The sequence below is a fragment of the Empidonax traillii genome, unplaced genomic scaffold (genome assembly GCF_003031625.1).
Source record: "Empidonax traillii isolate 1590-97213 ecotype Southwest subspecies unplaced genomic scaffold, ASM303162v1 scaffold1050:size236492, whole genome shotgun sequence".
Classification (NCBI taxonomy): domain Eukaryota; kingdom Metazoa; phylum Chordata; class Aves; order Passeriformes; family Tyrannidae; genus Empidonax; species Empidonax traillii.
The window spans coordinates 76,367-96,572 of NW_020956243.1; the positions used below are offsets into that span (position 1 = coordinate 76,367).

At 38.0% G+C, this 20,206-nt stretch overlaps 1 protein-coding gene across 1 annotated transcript in view; it reads right to left on the bottom strand.

Annotated features, from left to right (window-relative positions):
• Window positions 1–20,206, bottom strand: part of ABCC8 (ATP binding cassette subfamily C member 8) — an 81,245-nt gene that overhangs the window by 50,434 nt on the left and 10,605 nt on the right. The window contains exons 5-10 of the mRNA XM_027904384.1: window positions 18,865–19,107; window positions 17,821–18,009; window positions 10,927–11,091; window positions 8,815–8,970; window positions 3,844–3,978; window positions 2,207–2,369 (exon numbers count right to left, since the gene is read on the bottom strand). Coding sequence (XP_027760185.1) covers window positions 2,207–2,369; window positions 3,844–3,978; window positions 8,815–8,970; window positions 10,927–11,091; window positions 17,821–18,009; window positions 18,865–19,107 — 1,051 coding nt within the window. The remainder of the gene's footprint in view (window positions 1–2,206; window positions 2,370–3,843; window positions 3,979–8,814; window positions 8,971–10,926; window positions 11,092–17,820; window positions 18,010–18,864; window positions 19,108–20,206) is intronic.

Genomic DNA, 20,206 nt, shown 5'->3' on the forward strand with positions numbered 1-20,206 from the left:
ATCATAGAAGTTGGAAAACCACTCCTTTCTTTCTCTATTTTTTTTTTCCCTGAACAGTCTAACAGCTTTGACTGTTGTGGGTGTTTTCATTAAAATATAAGAAGAGCTAATTTTTATTATAGCTTTTTTAGCACACATGAACAATTCCATATACATACAACCTGGATCCAGGCACAGGGGTGAGGCACATGAGATCCAATTTCCATGTGGTCGTGAAATGGAATTTTCTTTTGGTCTAGCCAACATCACCCTAAAACTTTTAGGTATATTTTCTGTAATCCAATGTAAATCTATTCCTTATGAATAAAATAACCCCAACCACATTCTTTCATTCCTGTTAATAACTACGTGTACTTAGAAAAGAATTCCAGATTCTATTCAAAACTACATGTTAAAAAGGTATATATAAAAATCTCTATTCTGCTTTCTTAGTGTTCTACCATCTGCCTTCCTCTTGATCACAAATACATAAAATCTCAGTCTTCTGCCTTTTTTTTTTTTTCTTAACATATGTCCATATAATATTAGCTAACATGTTTTGGGCTGATTATGTCTGTCATTCTAATCACGGTAAGAAAAAAGGGAAGGTTCTCCTGTATTTACGTTCCCTTTTTAGTCTCCTAAAGTGCAGGTTTTTAAAGATCAGTGTAATTTCTGCTCAAGTCAGAGGGTTTAAGGAACTCCTAGACTGAAACAATAAGAACCCTTAATAAGCCAAAATGATATGCACCATCAACATAAAGCTGCACTGCTTTGCCCCAAGCTGAGAAGTTATCTCCTGTGTCTTGCAAACACATAAACATCATATATAATACAAAACAAAAATGCAATTGAAAACTCAGAACATTTCAAGAAGCATCAGTAAATATTTAGAATTGTTTTTAATAATACATATCCTTATTTACGTAATTACTTCTTTACAGAATAGTCAGTACTCTTGGGATGAATACACCTTTTCCTAATGTTACAAATGATACTGTGATGTTTTAAAATCTAATAAGCCTCCACAGCTCTTTCAGTCCTATAACTGAACCTGTGGCCCTGACTATAAATAGATTTTAATGCCACATGAGGCATTGCAGACAAAGGGAACCATCTCTGTTGATCTGGGTGCAAGATGAAGTTTCCAGTCTCACAAACTCCAGATAAAATCTGGTTTATGTCAAAACAGAAACCCCTCTCCAAGACCAGAGAGGTTAGGATCCCCAGAGAGAAATTCTGATCTTAGAAGTCAATGAACACCTCAATGTCAGTTAAATTCAGTGGGATCAGGATCTTTCCCTTAGAGTGCATTACCTATGTGATCATTTTTCAGTGAATAAAGTTGGCTGTTTGTGTCTTGGGTAAAATAAACCAAATAATACTAACCAGACTGCAAATTATTTTTCTGAGGACTAGTCTTCCTTATTATTCTCGAAGGTATAATGTACATGGACCTTGTAGCATTTGAAAACTTCTTGCTAAAATTTTCCATTTCATTAATATCTCACAGATTATATGAACAGCATTCTTCAGTGTGACTTTACTAATTATTTCTAAAGTATTACAGCAGCAATTATATAGGTGTTGAATATAATCTCCTCAAATCCAGAGTTCAACATGCCATAGACCTTTTTAAAAGCATAATAAAATCTTGAAGCAGTTGAAAAATAACGTGACAGAAAAGAATCTGGATACAGAATGCTGAAATTGCCAGGATGCTCCATATTTTTTCTTTCCATGATGTAGAAATGGTTTTAGGAATCACTTACTTCAATAAAAAAATCCAAATTTTGATTAGGAAAGTGTAAGTACCATCTGTTGGAGCTTCAATGTAAAGACAATATCTGTCACACATTATGATTTGCATGCTCTGTACTGTGCAAAATGCAGGGAAAAAAAAGAAATGTCAACAAAGGCTTCCTTCTGAATGCTGTGTTATAGAGGAGAATATTGCTTGCTGAAGCAGTGAAACAGTCCCTTGAAAGCTTTCCTCCTGAAAAAGTCAATGCTCTGAAGCACTGACTTGCACTTTTAGGCATATTTCCCGTACAAGCAAAATTCTACTGAATTAAATGGAGAGTCTGACTAAATGGGAAGTCAGGAGTACAGAACAGAGCCTAAAGCAACAGAACTACTCTCGACAGAGGAATGGTAAACTCATTAGTAGCTAATAATGCAGTAGCACTTAGCTGAGCAGTGGATTAGAATGAAGGAAGAGACTTACTGGATATGGAGGTATAAAGGGCAAAAGACTTGAGGCTAGTCATTTCTTTTTGTCTGGTTTCCTCCACACTGCTGTGGAATATGTGTTCCCAAGCATAGAGTTTAAGTAGCTTAATGCCTCGAAGCATCTCATTTGTCTTCTTCAATCTTTCGTTGGAGTACTCCTGCAACATTTACACACACAGTTACTTGAAGAGTACAATTAAAACACCTGCGCCCCAAGAATAAGGATGACACAACAATTGTATGCAGCCCCTTGTAATCAGTAAGGTCTGCATCACTAGTTCTGTCCATTCAGATGCTCTGTGGTATAACAAAGATGAGCTCCCCTAAAGTTCAAGGGAAAAGGCCGTTGGTTTGCACTTCCAAATCGCGTAGTTTGGACTGAAAATGTTACTCCTCTGTCAGGTTTCTGATCACTTGCAAGGCTGCCTCTCAGAGCTTACACCACTGACTGGATTTTCAACTGGGACAATGATGATATCCAGAGGAGACCAGAACATGCAGACGAGCTATGACCAGGCACTGCTCTGACCAGCCAACATGATATGGAAACAATCAAAACAGTTGAGCCACATTAGCAAGAAGTTGTGATCCTGTCAGGAACCTTGGCTCCAAGCAGGGACAGCTGGCTCAGGCACAGTCACACACTGGTAAAGTTATACTTCCAGTAAAGTATAATTGGAATTTACACTGTTTCCATTTTTCAGGTTAGCTCAAGGATCTTTGTCCCATGCCACACTGCACAGCGCACGCATTTCTATCACAAACAGCCCTGCTCCCATCTGCAGGAATTTCTAGGTGACACTGACTGTCTGCTTCGATGCTGTTGGGATGAATGCTGTCCACATTTCTGGAAGGGTGCATACTGTTGATGGCAAGGCATTACTTGTCACAAAGGAAAGTGCACAAATAACTCTCATTACTACCCATGATTTGTGGTGGAAGAGATTTCAACAAGCTCTCTGGCTCCACTACAAGTTCCTACGGCTTCCTTGGCAGTGCAGTAGTTGCTGAAAGTGGGAATAAGTTTCAGAGCAGCTGGGCATAGTAATTCTAGTGAATCAAAGTAACTTTCTCAGCAGTGATGCAGGCGATTCAAATTATAGACAAGCCAAATGAGGGATCAAGGAACAGCTCGTGACTTAGCAGACCTCTAAGCTCCCTACTTGAGGCCCACACTGTGGGAGTTGGGATGGCATGGAGTTAGTTTTAATAAAGCCATTTGATAGATTTCCACATCTGGGGTCCAAGTTTGGATGCAGCATTCCTACCTCCTTTGCCCTTGGACAGCTTGCCCTGCACGATTCATTTACTTGTGCACTGCACAAAGCAGTGTGCAGATTTCAGTCAATGATCACTGACCATTTACATCTGCAAGCCAGAAGACTCTTAAGATTTTTTTTTTTTCTCTTGGGAAAACATACTTGTGAAAAATATAACCCACAAGAAGATATTTTTACTGCTTACGTTTATCATGTTTCCACATTCTTGAACTTGACATCCTTGAACATTATAAAACATCTGAGAAGCAGTTCTGGGTCAATGTCCACCGTTAGCTTTGTAATTCCAAACACAGACCAACGCATAATTACCAGACGGGATATTTATATTACGAAAGAGTTTGAAGACACTCACCAGTGTGCTTCTCTGGGCCTGTGACAGTTTTGTTGCTACAAAGTACTGAACAGGTGCAAGGACTATGATTACTGCTGCTCCAATTAAGGCACTGATTCCAAGAAGGTAGTAGAGCAGAAGAATTCCTACAATTATCTATTGGGAGAAAAGAAAGCGAGGGAAAGGTGTTGGCTTTGCTTTGGGTATGCACCACAAACACCAATTAGAGGGTAACCAGACACCACGTTCAAACCGACAGCCCCTGCAGTTACACCCTACCCCAAATGCTGCGTGTTCTGCGTCGCTGGCACAGCGAGTGTGATCAGTCAGGATCTTCTGTCAGAGGACCTGACACCCACCCAGTGCTCCTCCCCAAATTACGCATTTTGTGTTTTTCTGTTTCACAGATGCCCCGTTATGCCCAGTAGAGGTTGTACAAGGTTTGTGTATCTTCTGTAATTTAATTCTCACAGTTATTCGAAAGAACTGTATTTAAAAAAATATTAAACCCCCTTTAAAATAAAATTTTATTTAAAAATACTTCCAAGTAACACATTGAGATATTCCCTTTTGAGTCACTATTAAGTATTTTGCACCCATTGGCTGAATGACACAGCGTGCATTTTTATATATTTTATATTTACATATATATTATATTTTATTTAAAAATATATATGCACATATATAATTGTTTATGAAATTTTTTTTCATCTTTGACACTGCAGCATTTTTACACTAGAGAAGAAATCACATCTGCCATTTTAGTAAGAACTCATTAATCTGCAACACTGGGACTTCCACAAGAAGGAATGCCTCATTGATTACTATAGAAACTAATATGAAATAATATTAAAAATGCAACTGATCTCGCAAACGTTAGGATGACATTATTGCTGACCAGCACATTAAAACCAAAGGAACATCATAATTACACCACTGATAACCTCCCCTTCAAATAACATCTCACATGAATTGGCAAGGATATGTTTTCAGGATCTACAGTGCCAGACTCACAATGACTGATAAAAAAGGGTTAAAGAAACAGATAAAAAAACCAAAGGTTTGTCTGCGGATATGTAAGAATCTAGAGAGAAAGCCACAGTCTGGATGGAGAGGGCTACTATAAACACAAACAATACACACAATCTACCAGTGTTAATTATCACTGTTCTAATGACTGACTCCTTAACATTCTGCACCATTGACACTCTATGTGTTTAACAGTGTAAGCTGATAAATTAATCAGAAGACATAGTGATAGAAAGTTAATTTCATACATAACTTCCCTTAATTAAAAAAATAATTGGAAATTTCCTTGAAGCATTATCTACTACTCTTGCTATGTTTGCAAATCTCATAACTGTCACAAAAGCACTATCTTCCATAATTTCAAAGCTAAATAGTTTTATGCTCATCTATTTCCAGACATTTATGAGAATTGGGTGTTTCCAGGAAGAAAACGAGTCCCTAATTTCCACATTTCTATGTTGACATTTTCAATAATTTAAGACATAGAGAGAGAAAACACAGATTTTTTTTTTTCTCTTAACAACCCTTTTACGCCTCTCCAAAGCTAAACTAAACTAAAACATGACTCTCAAAATGAGCCACAGTTTAGGAAATACACAGTAACATGAAAATAAAATCCTATTGTATACATAACCCAAGTCTAGTAAGAGGCAATGCTAAATTGCAAATTAAAAATCTTTTAGTGACTAATCTGCTTCCACCTGAAGTCAGGAAATTCATGTGTGTGAAGCCACACAAAACACACAAGGCCTCTGCTAGATACCCCTGGCAGAGCTCTCCTCCAAAACACAAAATGGTCCTGTCTTTACAGATCAAGATATTTACTCCCAATTGCTTCGTCGTGGATAGACACTCCAGACACTCAAAATACAGAAAAGCATTGAACAGTGTGCAGTCACTGCAGAATACTGATTCCCTGCTTCCCCTCGCTACTGGTTGACTGTCAAGGACATTATGGGACTGTCTGGTTCTAAAAAGAGAGCATCAGTTTCTCACATAGACAAGGAGAAAGCTATTCCAGCTGGATCTTGAGGGAGTTAGCTGCTAGCTCATGGCTGCTTTTCCACCTGTCATACTGGCTATTGAGAAGACAGTTTTTGCAATAAAAATTCCCTGTTTATAATAGGCTAAAGTAATCCCATTTTGTGTTCTTTATAATGAGACAATAAGGGCAAACTTTTAAAATATATTCAGCAAGTATGGAAAAAAAAATATGTGAAGGCTTGTATCTGAAAATTGCTGAAATCTGTAAATCTAATTGAATCCAATTGAATGTAGTTCTATATCATATTTCAAAGGACAAAGTCAAGAATAAACAGTACACAGATAATATCTGAACTCTGGAGGACAGTATCAGGCAGATAGGAAGGCTCTTATTATTCCTGAGAAGGTAATAATCATATTTTAAAAACCCCCAACCTGTGTAATGGAAGACTTTGCCTCCCTTTCATCAAAATCACAAAGCTCTTCCCTGCCAGAGATACATATCAGGAGCAAGAAGCTTACCAATAGTTGGTTATTTTGTCTTGATTATTTACTGAGGATAGCAAACACTTTCTATGAAAAACTGCTTTGTGGGCAGTTTTGAAAGAGACAAATGTCCTTTTATTACAAGTGTAAGTTATCCCTACCAATGAGCCAGAGATATGAGAATACAGGATTTTTTAATAATCACAATGAATTCACACAAGGGTGTTTATAAGATGGAGGCCTAGGGAGAAAGCCTTTTTTGCTCCCAGGGTCTGAGCCAACCCTACTGAAGGCATCTTTCAACTGACTGGCATTCCTGGGCCTCTTCTCATGGATTTCAATAACATTCAAACAGCAACTTAGGGCAATGATAGAGCTTCCATTGACTCCAGTCAGAGCAAAAATGGGGCTCAAATTATCAGGACTGTATAGAAAACTCAATTTGTTATGAATGGCTACTACGAGATCCACAGCAGATGCTGAAACACTGATTGTTAGATTAAGAGCTATAAGACAATTAAAAATCTGCTTTAAATAATAACAGAGTTTATGAAACTTATTATTAGCCATCTCTCAAGCAGTTGTTCTCACTGCCTCATAAAGCAAGGTACTGAATGAATATTACGGAAAAATGGTTTGAAGAAACCTTTGTGACCAGCGTGACTCATTGATTTGGCAATGCACCATCCACGAAACAGGGGCACGCTCTGGCACTGATCGTCCTCATCTGGTAAGGAACACTGCAGGGGGAATTTTAATGCAAACATAATCATATTTTCAGTAGACTGTCAGGAAGTCTTTATGAGTCCGTGACTTCTGGCACATTAGAGCAAAATGTTGTTACAGAATATGCAATGAAATTGGATTAATTCTCAGTTGCACTAAAGTGCTGCCTACACTGAGGTGCCAGGGAGGTCTTATAAAAGAGGTGTACATGAAATTGGTACATTGTTTGTTTTACTAACAGACTTACAATGGAGACTAAGCTGAAGGGATAATTGTACCCTAAACATTAACATTAAAGGGGTGGACTCATTCTTAACGCCTCACAGCTCTTTCAGCAATATCCTTTTAGCAGTATTCAGTCACTGGCTTCCTACTGCAGGGTACTTACAGCAAGTGGAATGAAAATACCCTGGTATCCTAATCATTACTAACAAACTGCCAATATGTAGCCATATTTAATAGGATATTTCATATCAGTTTCTTTTCATTATAGTTGACCGTGCAATCAGATGATTTTTAGAGTTGCTTTTAAGGAGGACGGGCTTATCTGATCTGTAGTATCTTCAACAAAATCTCTTATTTCTGATGGGAACAACATGGGTACCATGATAATTTCAGATGAAGCTATATGCTTCACTGTCAGCTTTCTCAGGCAATTCTTAAATGGAAGTGTAGGGTGTTTCTACAATTTGTTAAAGTACTGGCTCTTACAAACTAAGTAATCTGCTCTTCCTCCCTGTTAGAGTAAGTGTGAACTCTTAAAAATGATCCAGGGTTCTACTGAGATTGCTCTGACCTCCTACTACCCCCTGTCTACTCCTTTACTAGCACAGACTTCATCACATGCCTGTCCAGTGAGATTCACCACTTCACAGACTCAGAGGAATATCACCTCACTGAAAAAATAAAAAAGACTAGTTTTGATCAGATTCATTCTTCAGTGTTTCCACAAGCTCATGCAACACAAGGTAAAAATACCATGTTTCCATGTTGGGCATCTCACATGAACCCCTGTTTCTGTAAGTGAATAAGCTTAATATGGATTTAAATTAGCCATGGAAGTACCCTCTGAAATGGGACTTTGCTTTCCTCATCCTAACGACTTGATAAGACACAACTGTATCTCACTGGGTATTACAAAAGGCTACAGGACATGGCACTTGGGTGTAACTCAGAACAGTGATCTGCTCCCTGCTATCCATGTGAGAAAGGGGACTGAAGGGATAAGAGTGGTATTTAGAGACAGGAGACCAAAGACAACCAGCGAGAATAAAGTAGTAAAACCATTTCATAGAAGATATATGTTATAATAATAAAAAAAAAACCCAAACAGTGGAAATTGTCATCCAAGCAGCAGCAATAGTTTTGAGGGATGTCCAAAGGATCTAAGCAATCACATTTGTGAATAAAATGTTACTTCTCTTGCTTCTGCTGGGATTCAGAAGACAAATGATTGCAATAACTTCCAGTTAACCTCCCTGATGTAATAAATGAATGGCCTGCAACCTGCTGCACCCTATAAATTCTTGCTACAAATGCAAAGCATATTTGGCAGCAGTCAAGATTCTAATACAATTCTAAATACCTAGAGTCCAGTCATGGACATGAAATCTATTACATTCAATGTTTATAGATGCTAATAGCTCGAAATCTTATTTCCAATTATTCTTTAACTTCTATAATATCTTTACTTTCATAACATTCATACACAATGAGCCAGCACAGACTGACGCGCATGAGGAACAAAAGCACACTCAATCACCTTACCTGTACTGGCATAGCCCAAAGGTTAGGGCAGAGGAAAAAGAACCACATCAGCTGATTTGTGTCTATGGCAACCAGGTTACAGATCTGGCCTGCTGTCATCTCCCCCATAGACATGTTAGAAGTTGAAAGCTGCATAATTTTATTGTATATCTTTGTCTGGAAGAGATATCAAAAGGTGTTAGCATATAGAAATAAAATGAGTTTTCTAGCTCCATCTTTTAAAGCACAAGTGCAGCATGTTGAGGGAAAACAACATTTCCAGTAAATTAAATAAAGAACTTTGAGTTTGGCTATTTATGTTATGATGTAAAATCTTAAGCTACTTATTATTCACCAACACAAAGCACAGTAGCTGCCTCATGGTTGTCTAACTACCCCATTTTTGCAGCCCTGTGCATCAATAAGAGAATGAAACCTGTACTGCCCAAAATGCCCAAGAACCACATTAGCAACCACGAGTTATACCTCCAGCACATCTGTGGAATGCCCTTGCTGTAACTAGCACTAATAATGTATTATTAGATTCAATATATAATCATCAATATATTATAAACTTTGTTGTTTTTTTCTGGCAACTGATTTAGGTCCCATCCAGCCCTCGGAACAATGTTTGTGGCTGAGAACATTGCTACATTTTGGCTTAGAGAGCTCAGTCCCATTACAAAGTTTAATTCACAGACAACTACTGTCACAGGTACAATTCTGTACTGAATTAAACAGGTGCCTCAGTACAGAATCAGGCACTATGTAGGAAAATAACTTAATACAAAATAATGAAAGTGTACTTTTATCAGCTGGTTTGGTAAAAGGCTACAGAGCAATGCTTTGCCATCATGAGATTGAGCTGACAGGAGGCACCTTCATTCAGTGAGTGTCTTCAGATCAAATGTCCATCACAAAGCACAAAGTCATAAAGGGCACATTGAACAGGTGCAGCTTTACTCAGGAGAGGAAGAGAGATAGAAGATTTAAAGAAAAAAATGTGTAAAAACACCAGCACAGCAACTGCCACTAACACTAATCTACTGCTTAGAGTGATGGATAAAAATTTTCCAATTTCAGTAGTCCAACTGGTATTATCTGGGCCTCTGTGTTACATCCAGTGCAGAGAACACAAAGTTTTTCTTCAATAAAATTAATTCAACAAAATTAGTGCTATTTTCTGACAATTCCCCTTTTACACTAGCTGTGGTTTCAGTGAGTTACATCTCTTCCACTTGATACAACACATGCAATTTTCTTTTTGTATCTTTTGAGTCAAATTTTATTCCTTCAGGATTTTTCTACTTCACTGTAATAAGGGAAAACCAATGGATGGAATCCAGAAGTCTGGCAGCCGACAAGTGCTTCCAAGTGTAAGATCAAAAGAGATTAAACAATTAGGCTGCTATTGAAAGCATCCATCCATCACAGACTCCCCACAGGATCCATGTAGCTCAGTGGATAAATAGCACAACTTATAAGGCTGGCTTTCAGGCTGTCACAGGCTAGGTTTCAGCCAGTGCATTTGGCAATCACATGTTGTAATCTTACACCAAATTCTCTCATTTCCAGGCACAGAGCTTTGTATGCTACATAAAACTTGAATTTTGTATGCTACAGTGATTACGGACTCCACTGTAGCAATCTTACTCATGTTCCGTAATTACAGATCCTGCAACGCCTGGTAAGTTTTGTGACGTGACCCATGGAATAAGACCTACTCTATACATTGGGAATACGACCTATCCTTTTGTCCAAAGTTCATGCACAAGAGATTTTAAAGCTGTATTATTTGCAGTGGATGTGATGTTACAAAAAAATGCCTTTGATTTGGGTGAGGTTCACATCCAAAACTCTTCCAAAATTTACATTCATTTTTACTATCAGCAAATTTTTGCTTAAAGGTGAGAAGAAATATAGCATTAGTTATTACAAATAAGTGTTTATATAAAATCATCAAATAAGATGCAGAAGAAACAGAATGTAGGTCTAAGCTAACGATTTTTAATGGCAATGCTTATATTCAGTGCATTTCAGGAGAGAAGCGTTTCAGAATTTAACAACTATAACTGTAATTTTTATTTACAAACACATGTATAAGTGTATGAAAATTAGTAATATATTGGGTACCTGTATTGCGCCTCTCAAGTTGATTCCTGTTTCAATAGCAACATAGTATGATGCTTGGAGAAATGTCCTTTGCAATAGAAGTGCAAAAAATAATAGTACAGCCAAAACATATGCATTGGACAGGAACTCTTGAGATGAAATAAAGAAGACACCAAGAATTTTGGTCTATTAAAAAAAAAAAAAAAAGTTAGAAATCAGGTGTAATAGTAATTTCATTACCTGCTTTGCATAACTAATAAGCAGAGATGATAATCTCCATTTATTACTTTGAAAGTGTTCCCAACCTTGCCTGAAACCTCACAGTTTATCAATTCAAGGAAACAGTTCCATAACGTGCCAACTCAGTAAGCTTCATTTAAATGCAGAATGACAGTTATAGGATTTCTGATATCCTTCCAAAACTCTAGGACACTGAGTAACTCCATATGGTCATTTGTTAAAAGATGTGCAGTGCCCATCATCACAAAGGGATAGTTAACATTCTTTCAGAGAAATTACTCTCACTATTTTAACACCTCAGATTTCTGAACACTAAAACCAACCTTCAGAACTTGTCAATAAAAACTCCTGGAACTATGCACATTATTTTGGCCTGCAGCATCTTATTCAGAACTTCTATTTTTGGTCATTACTTTCTGCAAGTTCATGAGATCACGCCAGTGCATTCTGAATCATATCTATTGCTTAATGGGAAAACAGTGCATTTATTCCAGATTATATTTAACAAGCCAACGCCCTTGGGGCCACATCTAGTTGAGAGGTTGGCCCACCTCTGAAAGCCTTCTGAAACTAAAATGTCTCTGTGTTCCTCCTTCTCTTCTTGGCTTCTTCTAAACTTTGATTGCTGGCTTGTGCTTCCATTACAGGCAAAATTAGGAAGAGGTCTCTTTTTATTACCTTTCAGAGGGCTTCTTGCCATTTACACTCCTGCTGTATTCCTTGCTCAGCACATTTCTTCTTGCCTACATAGTTTCTTTGCTGTTGATGTTTTCACACCTGCTATAATACTTAATAAACTATATTTCACAAACTCTCACTGTCTGTACATTTTATAAGATCTGATCTACACCTTGAAGTTAACTTCATAGGAACCCCATATGGCAAGTTCATACAGAGGCTAAATTTAGGTTTTAAAGCTGTTCTTTTATAAAGTAAGGCTGAGCCAACTGGAAAAGGAACAAACTTCTCTTTGTACCTGGGATGCTCCAAACTGCACACTTCTGTCATTCACTGTGCACTAGCTGGGGAGACAAATGGATCTCTTCCTGAGCCAATATGAATCACTGACTTCAGAAAAGCATCCCAGGAAAAAATAATGGGCCAAATCAGACAACAGAAGTCCCCACTCAGTGCCAGAGATAGAGCAAAGAAGAAAACAGGAGCAGAGGTGACACGGAATGTGAAAGAAGGAAGAGCAAGTCCTTTCAGCTGTGATGACCCCATGGGTCACTTCATCTTCCTGAGAAACTGCAGTCTTAGGGTTTTTTTTCCATCTCTTTTTACTCCATCTTTTGGCATTCATGATTGCTCCTGCCAGTGCTGTAGTGGGAACACTATCTATACCCTTGACATCCACAGGGGGATTTTTAGGTCTTAAAGCAGAGAAATGACTTGCTTTGCAAACAAGTAAATAAGATAATGAGCAAAACTGCGTTTGAAAGAATCTCTCGTTTCACTCCATGAGAAGAGTGAATGCTTACAGTAACGCATCCAGGACAAGTTTCCTGAGACAGTGTCTCCCACCTCACATAGTAACATTCCTTTTCATGAGAAAAAGGAAACCGGTCTGATCTGTCCACACAATGGTCTAACCATCCGCTGAGGTGCCTGGGAGTTCATTCATCAACACGAAACTGTCATTGTCCATAAATACCTGATCACTTCCAACTGTGGTTAACTCTTCCTCAGATGCTGGCCAAACTGAGCAGTTGTCAAAGTACTTTTGTCTACTACGCAAGACAAACAAACTTGGGCAGACTGCTAATGTTTACTGCCTCTTCCCACTTAAGTGGCCTTGATTACAATCACTGAGATTCAGACCAAGGTTGGATGCAAAGAAAGGCAAGTAATTATGACTCCATTTCTGTAAATCTTTGTTTCTTATTTCCACAAGGAAGAATCTTGATAGTCATATACTACTTTTATGCAAGTACGTGCAAGAACTCAAAAGAACATGGAAAATTTATGAGTGATACTTAACAGTGCTGAGTTTCACGCTCTGAAAACAGGGAATAAAAACTACTTCAATAATTTGTTTCTTCCTTCCAAAGGTAAATTGTCAGATGACAATACTCCCAATTCAGCTAGGTGCTTTGACTTCAACCAGACTTGATGTACATAACCATTTCAGCAGTCTGCAGGGCCACTGAACTCACTAATGAACTAGCCCTCAGAGAAAATTATTCAAGCATACAGTCTCCAAAGTCAAATCAATAGAATGTAAGTAACCACTGGGCATACCCATTTCTTTAAATCTGTATCAGCTGCAAAACTCCGAACAATTACAGGATATGTCAGCAATTAGGTTCAGACAAAGATACATTTAACTGCAATTTTAGTTATTTGCACCTTAAAGGGATTTTAGAGTCCTAAATTATTACTTATCCCATAGTAATTCAAATAGGCTACAGCAGCATTATTTACTACAAATGTCTATACTACAGTAAAAATGAGTCTTTCTTCTAGATTATTTACAGATTTACAGTCTTACAAGTTCAGCTTTTCAATTCAACTTGCCTTTGACCCTTGCAAGATCTAAGGGTCCTTGTAAATTTATTCTTGCTGTAACTCTGAAGAATAAGGAGGAAGACTCAAGGCTCTAAATTTAGCCCAGAAGTTTTAGAAAATATACCACATTTGGAAAATATATGGAAATACAGGGGAAAATTATAATTACAACCAAGTCTTCTCCCATACTACCTGCAAGGTCCCAGTACTTAACTGTACCAGTTGAAGAGCCACCTATAGTTTCCTGTGCAGCACATATATGTTCAAATACTAAATAGAAGGTGAAACAGTATATAACTGAAAAACTTGGAGGTTTTGCAGAAAAAAAAAAAAGAAAAAAAAACAGGAAAAAGAAAAATCACGTTTGAGGAGTTAATTGCTATTATTTTAGCAGTTCTTCACTGGGAATTCTTTTTATTTCAATACATGATCACAGGATTTCAAAGGAAAAAGTGACACCTCTAACACATGAAAAAATGTAAAACGCTTCTTATGAAGGCAAAGTTAGAACAACATACAAACCTGTGACACTGGGAGGTCCTGATTGTCAAAATACTCATATAACAGCAAAAAGAAAGGCCAGAGAAATATCGGTCATGAACCACAAATATTAGAGATTCTGCTGTATTTTATCAAAAGCGGCAATGGAAGCAACATGATTTCAGTGCTGCCCTATATATACAACTGGATAGTGCTGCTAATTACTGCAGCCAGTACTACTTTTTGTTGTATGTAAAAGAACACCATATTTTCCAAAAACAAGTTTGACAAATCATGCTTTTCTAGCAATGAGATTTTGGTGCAGTATCGATGCCTGTCAAAACTTTATATAAGACAAGGAGCAGAAGGGAGATGAATATTCTCATTATTTCATCTAATGCTCCCTTGAGAGAAATGGAGGACAAACATATATACATAAACATCACACACGCTTGGTGAAAGCACCAAGATGTTTGCCAAGTCTCAGATGCATTATCAGGCCATTATGGTTTACAAAGTCACTGAGCATCTCTGTGTTTAAACTACAATAGCTGTCTACCTACACTTGTCAGCCTGCAGGAAACACGGAGAAATCACTGAACATCTGCTAAACCTTTTGCATCCAAGGCAAATAACCTTGTTTGAGAAGCTGATGAAACTAATTAGATGTTTCATTTTCAGAAGTGTCTTTGGGACATTCAATGTCCCACCTTCCTGACAACTTCAGGAGAACACTACTTTTTATAAGTGCCAGTAGGCTCTAACTAGTAAAAGGCTGAGCAAAAGGTCACTACTTAAATACCTAAAGAACCTAGAGCCACACAGTCTTAATTGTAAGTTCTGGGCTTTTTGCTACACTGGGCCCTATGACTTCCAGAGCTTTTTAAATAATGAGTTTGATGTATCCTTTGAATGTGTTATGTCAGGAGATACTCCTAATACTGGTACTGTTAATCCTAGCATTGCGATGTGGAAGATGCTACCAGCAAAATATAATGGTTATCATTCTTTCAGTCTCTTCTTCGGTGTGAAATGATTAACACTCAGAGAAATTCATGTCATAAGAATGTTCTGGGGTGTGCATAAATATTGATACTGGAGTTATAAATAAACATGAAGAGCGTGACAGAATTTAAGACGCTGTCATGCTCTGACTAACTGTGGCACTAACTAAAGCAGTTAATACTGCCTGTGACACCCATGTGATCTCAGAGTTCAGGCTCCAAGATGGTTTATATCTGTCACATAGGGCCTGAAGACTAGAGCAGATTTTATATTTCTTTGCCTTCGGTTTCACAAAGAGAATTTTTGTTTGAAAGATACAACATTTCCTCAATTTAAACTAGATTACACACTTAGATGCAGATGGGTAAGATATGCGTAAAAGATGCCCTCCACTGCAATCACAACTTGCTTTGCTTGTCTGATTCTGTCCCACTGTGTGGCAACTCTTCCCAACACCCTCAAACTCAGCAGCACATCAAGCACAAAATATTTTCCCCAACTTGTCTTTGCCTTCATAAGACAGTATGTCAGAAGGCTTGTTTTTCACACCTATGAGGCTCTTGAGCAAACAATAAAGCAAAGTTCTCTTTTTTTTTTTTTTCTTTTCTCATTACAAGTAAGGATACATTACTAGCAGTGCACCTGGTGTATTTCTTTCCAAAGTAGACCAAATTGGATAGGTACGTGCATACATGTAGGAGTTTTCCTGAGCACCCAAGTCTGTTTACAGATAGTTTGAATAGAAAGCCCTCATTAGGAAGATATTTCATCTAATCCAGCAAAGGTAATTTTCACACATAAATGTAATTAGCCTCTTAACCAAAAAAAACCACCAATGTGTACAAACCAGGTCAAAACAGAAGGAAAAGCCTCTTGGAGACATTTTAGCTAAGCTAAAAACCACCTTGTGTCACTCCTGGACTATCACCATCAGCGAATAATGCTGTCAGGTGATCCCAAAATAGTGCAAATGACAACGATGAGGTTACTGCTTGACTAGTGAGTGAGGACGCCAAGGCTGGACGAGGCTCTGCTTGAGATTTATCTGGACCAGACCTGAGTTGTTTTCACAGCAGCACTATCAGACACTTTTATAGGAAAATTACTTTGACAATCTGTAAATTGTGATTTGATACAATTTCAGCTGAAAGAATATCCCAAACAAATTATCAAGAAGCAGAGCTCAGCAACCTCCACAGTACTTTGCTGCAACACAGCTCTGTAGTCTCAAACTTCTCATTTCCTGCTTTGACTGGTTTCCATTGAACGCACTTGCTATATTAAAGTTCCAAATATTAGGATAAGGATTGCAAAATGGACAAACAATTAATTTTAGCCTGAGGCATTTGTTAAATTTCCTGCAATTCAGCTGATGTATTTCAATATTTACAGTGCACCTACTCCAAAGTGTACTTGAGTGAATGAGTATATTTCCATTAGTGTCAACAGACTTTGGAAATTAAGTCTTAGATCAAACACTAAGTGACCTGCAGAAACAAAATAATGTATCTCATAGAAATCCAGCCTGAGTAACCTCAATTCATAATGAAAAGATGTTTCCTGAGTTACATTTTTATTTTTTCTTAACCAAGAAATACATCTGCTTCTTCTTGGAGAACATTAATTTAAATAGCATCCTTTAAAAATATGTTTCAGTTGATCCTTCAAAACTAACCTCCCCAAAGACACTAGTGGAAATTCTTTGTCACAGTTAAATTACTTGTCATTTTATTATGATGACAAAAGCCCTCTTTAATCCCCTTAGACATCACTAATTTTTGGAAATAAAAAGCCAAGCCTATTAAAAACACACTTTCTTTTCTGAAAAGCACTCAGTAACATACTTGACTGAATCTCTACTCAAAACTGTACACCAAGGTTGTGGGTTTTATCCCTGTATGGGCCATTAACTTAAGAGCTGGGCTTGATGATCCTTGCGAGTCCCTTCCAACTCAGAATATTCTGTGATTCTGGATAAAATATTCATGATATCAATGAGATTCTGGATATGCTTCACTGTTATCTTGAATTAGGTTATTTTCCAGAATGGAAGGCTGATGAGATACACGGGTCACACAGAATCCCAGAATGGGTCAGGTTGGGACCACAGTGGATCATCTGGTCCCACCTCCCTGCTCAGGCAGGATCATCCCAGAGTACATTGCACAGGATTGTGTCCAGATGGTTCTTATACCCTTCCAGTGAGGGAGACTCCACAACCCTTCTGTGCCACCTGTTCCAGTGCTCAGTCACCTGCACAGTAAAGAAATGCATCCTCATATTCAGGTGGAACTTCCTGTGCATCAGTTTCTGCCCATTGCCTCTTGTCCTATTGCTTGGCACCACCGAGCAGAGCCGGGCTCCATCCTCCTGACACCCTTCCTTCAGATACTCCTATACATTGATGAGGTCCCCTCTCAGTTGTCTCTTTAAACTGAACAGGCCCAACAGCCTCTGCCTGCCCTTGTAAGAGAGATGCTCCAGTCCCTTCATCACCTTTGTTGCCCTCTGCTGGACTCGCTCCAACACAGCATAAGAACGGATAACAGGCAGTACATTCATACTATCATTTCTAGCATTCAAAAACACATTGCAGAGTCGCTTTCTTTACTGAGGTCAAACAATACGTAGTCATAGCACTGCTTTTTTGACTCCTATGTTTTTATGACATGTTGACAGTACCTGTGGGCGGATGGTGTTATTTCCTTTTCCGACATTGTGAACAATCCCAGAGATGCAGAGCGGCCCGGCGAATCCAAGCAAGTCAGCCAGAATACGGAATGTGCTACTGAGAAGTAAGGGTCTTCCAAACGCACAGCAGAGAGCACGCCAAATGGATCTGGATCCTTGTGGAGATGATGATCTTTTGTTCTGTTCAGAACAAAATCAAAATTAATAAGAATTGTTAAACAGTACACGTTAACCTCGGATCTGGTAAATGATTGGTATTTTTATTGCTGCTTTAATTAACTGAAAATCATTTGCAATATTTGAGCTAGAAAAGCATAGGAACTACAGCTATTGTTTCATTTCTCTTTAAAGAGTCAGAACAAAGCATTAATTTGCACTCCCCTCCACTTCACAGAAAGAACCACGATTTCTTTCCAACCCTTAATAGGGATCAAATAAGTGTGTTGTTTGTGGCCTGTTGAGGGAGAAAGAAAAAAAGAGTGAGGGAACTGATAGCTTTTGTATTCTGGTGAACACAGAGACTAGAAACCTACACTTGCTTTAGACAGGATGCAAAAGAGTTCTCTTAAAATCTTGAATACACTCAGCTCTTCTACCAAGGAATCAAAATTAATTTGAGCTGAGGTAGTTTCAGCCCCAAATTCTCCTACGAACAAACTGTGATTGAACTTACATTGGAAAAAAATAGTCCTGCAAGGCTTCATTAATACTGACTCTGTAATCAAATGTTTCCAGGGTCTTATTAGGAAGAAAAATGGTGTTCAGTGAACACAGTCCATAATTACTTTCCACATCAAAATAGAGGCTGTATGCATTTTACACACATTTAACCAGTAATGTATTGGACATGTGTGGTTAGGTAGAGAAATTTCATTATTCACCGAGTATGTGTTCTCTCGGTATACGGAAAGCTATGCTAACGAATACTTGATTTGCATCATGGTTCCTGATAGAATATCATGCTTATTGCATAAAAATTAATCAAAAATACAAGCACTGAGTAAGCAGAGAGACATAATTCCATGCTTTGCACACCTTCTGTGCTTCAAAGGCCTCATTAAGACGAATGTAATTGGTCAGAGCTCTCATAGCAATGGGAAGCTTGCCTATGGTTTTCAAGTCTATTGGTTTTTTATGGGCAGTCTTGATGAATGTGTTCATCCACCAGTATGTTCCTTTGGATAACAGATTCACAAACGGCTGCAAGAACCGAACGCCAAGGTCCTGGAGATCCTCAGGAGGTTTAACTTCTTTAGGAGTTTTGAAGAAAACATACCTCTGAAATTCAGAAAAATACCAACAGGATCACACTAAATGCAGAGAAAATAAAAGTGCACAAAGAATAGATAAGGACATTGCAGATAATCAATGAATAAGTCTTGAGGCTTCTGAGAGTGCATATGGCAGTAACAATTGTTTATATTGGCCTAAATAGAGAAAGAGCAAGGGAAGACGGTGATTTCCTGTTGTTAAGATAAAACTTTTTCAGACTTCACTCATTTTTGGGAATGAAAAGCCAAGCCTCTTAAAAACATACCTTTCCTTTCTGAACGATACTCAATCACATATTTCATTCAATCTCTACTCATGATTAAAATCCTTTTAATCTTAGTAGGATTTCTGGATATGCTCCAACCATAGTTGGAGAAATAATTCACAGATGGAAGCAAAAATGGTGATGGGGTTGGGAAAGGCCACCTAGAACAATGAGAACAGCTGAAAGAGGGGAGAAGGTACAGTTGGGATTCAAAGTCAAACAAGTCAATCTTTGTTCTTCTAGAAGAAGACTGCAGAAGGCAGGAGGAAAAAAAAGAGGCCAATGCCTGTTGTTTCTGCTAGCATAGATACCTCACCCTCTACTTTATTTTCTTTTTTTCTGCCCCTTCCTTAGCAGTGGCCAAGTCCCCATGCATCCCAAAGCCTTTCTTCAGCAGCTGCTGCAATAAGCTACAGAATAGGCCGTAAAAAATAAATTCATACTGTTGACTAGTTTATTCAATCCTTTAATAATTAAAATCAAATGAATAAAACACAAACAAAAAAAGGTGACAATAGGCAGTGACCATTTTTTATTCTTCTTTGTGACCCCTAATTTAACAGAGATTAACTCTCATTTAATGATACAGTTCTATGATGAAGAGGTTTATGGGCAAGCCTCTCTGATGTCACATTTGGATTTCACTTTTCCCACAGGCCAATCCCTGGTTTTCATTTATTATATAAATACTGAATGTCCAGCACTGAGCTTTTTATTCCTCTTCGTTTTAAAAATGTTACTAAAAAGGCTGCTTTTAGACATACTTTTTGTCCCAAGTTATCAAATTAACATACACACAATCACAAAAGAACAAGTATAGGACAGGTACAACTCACATAG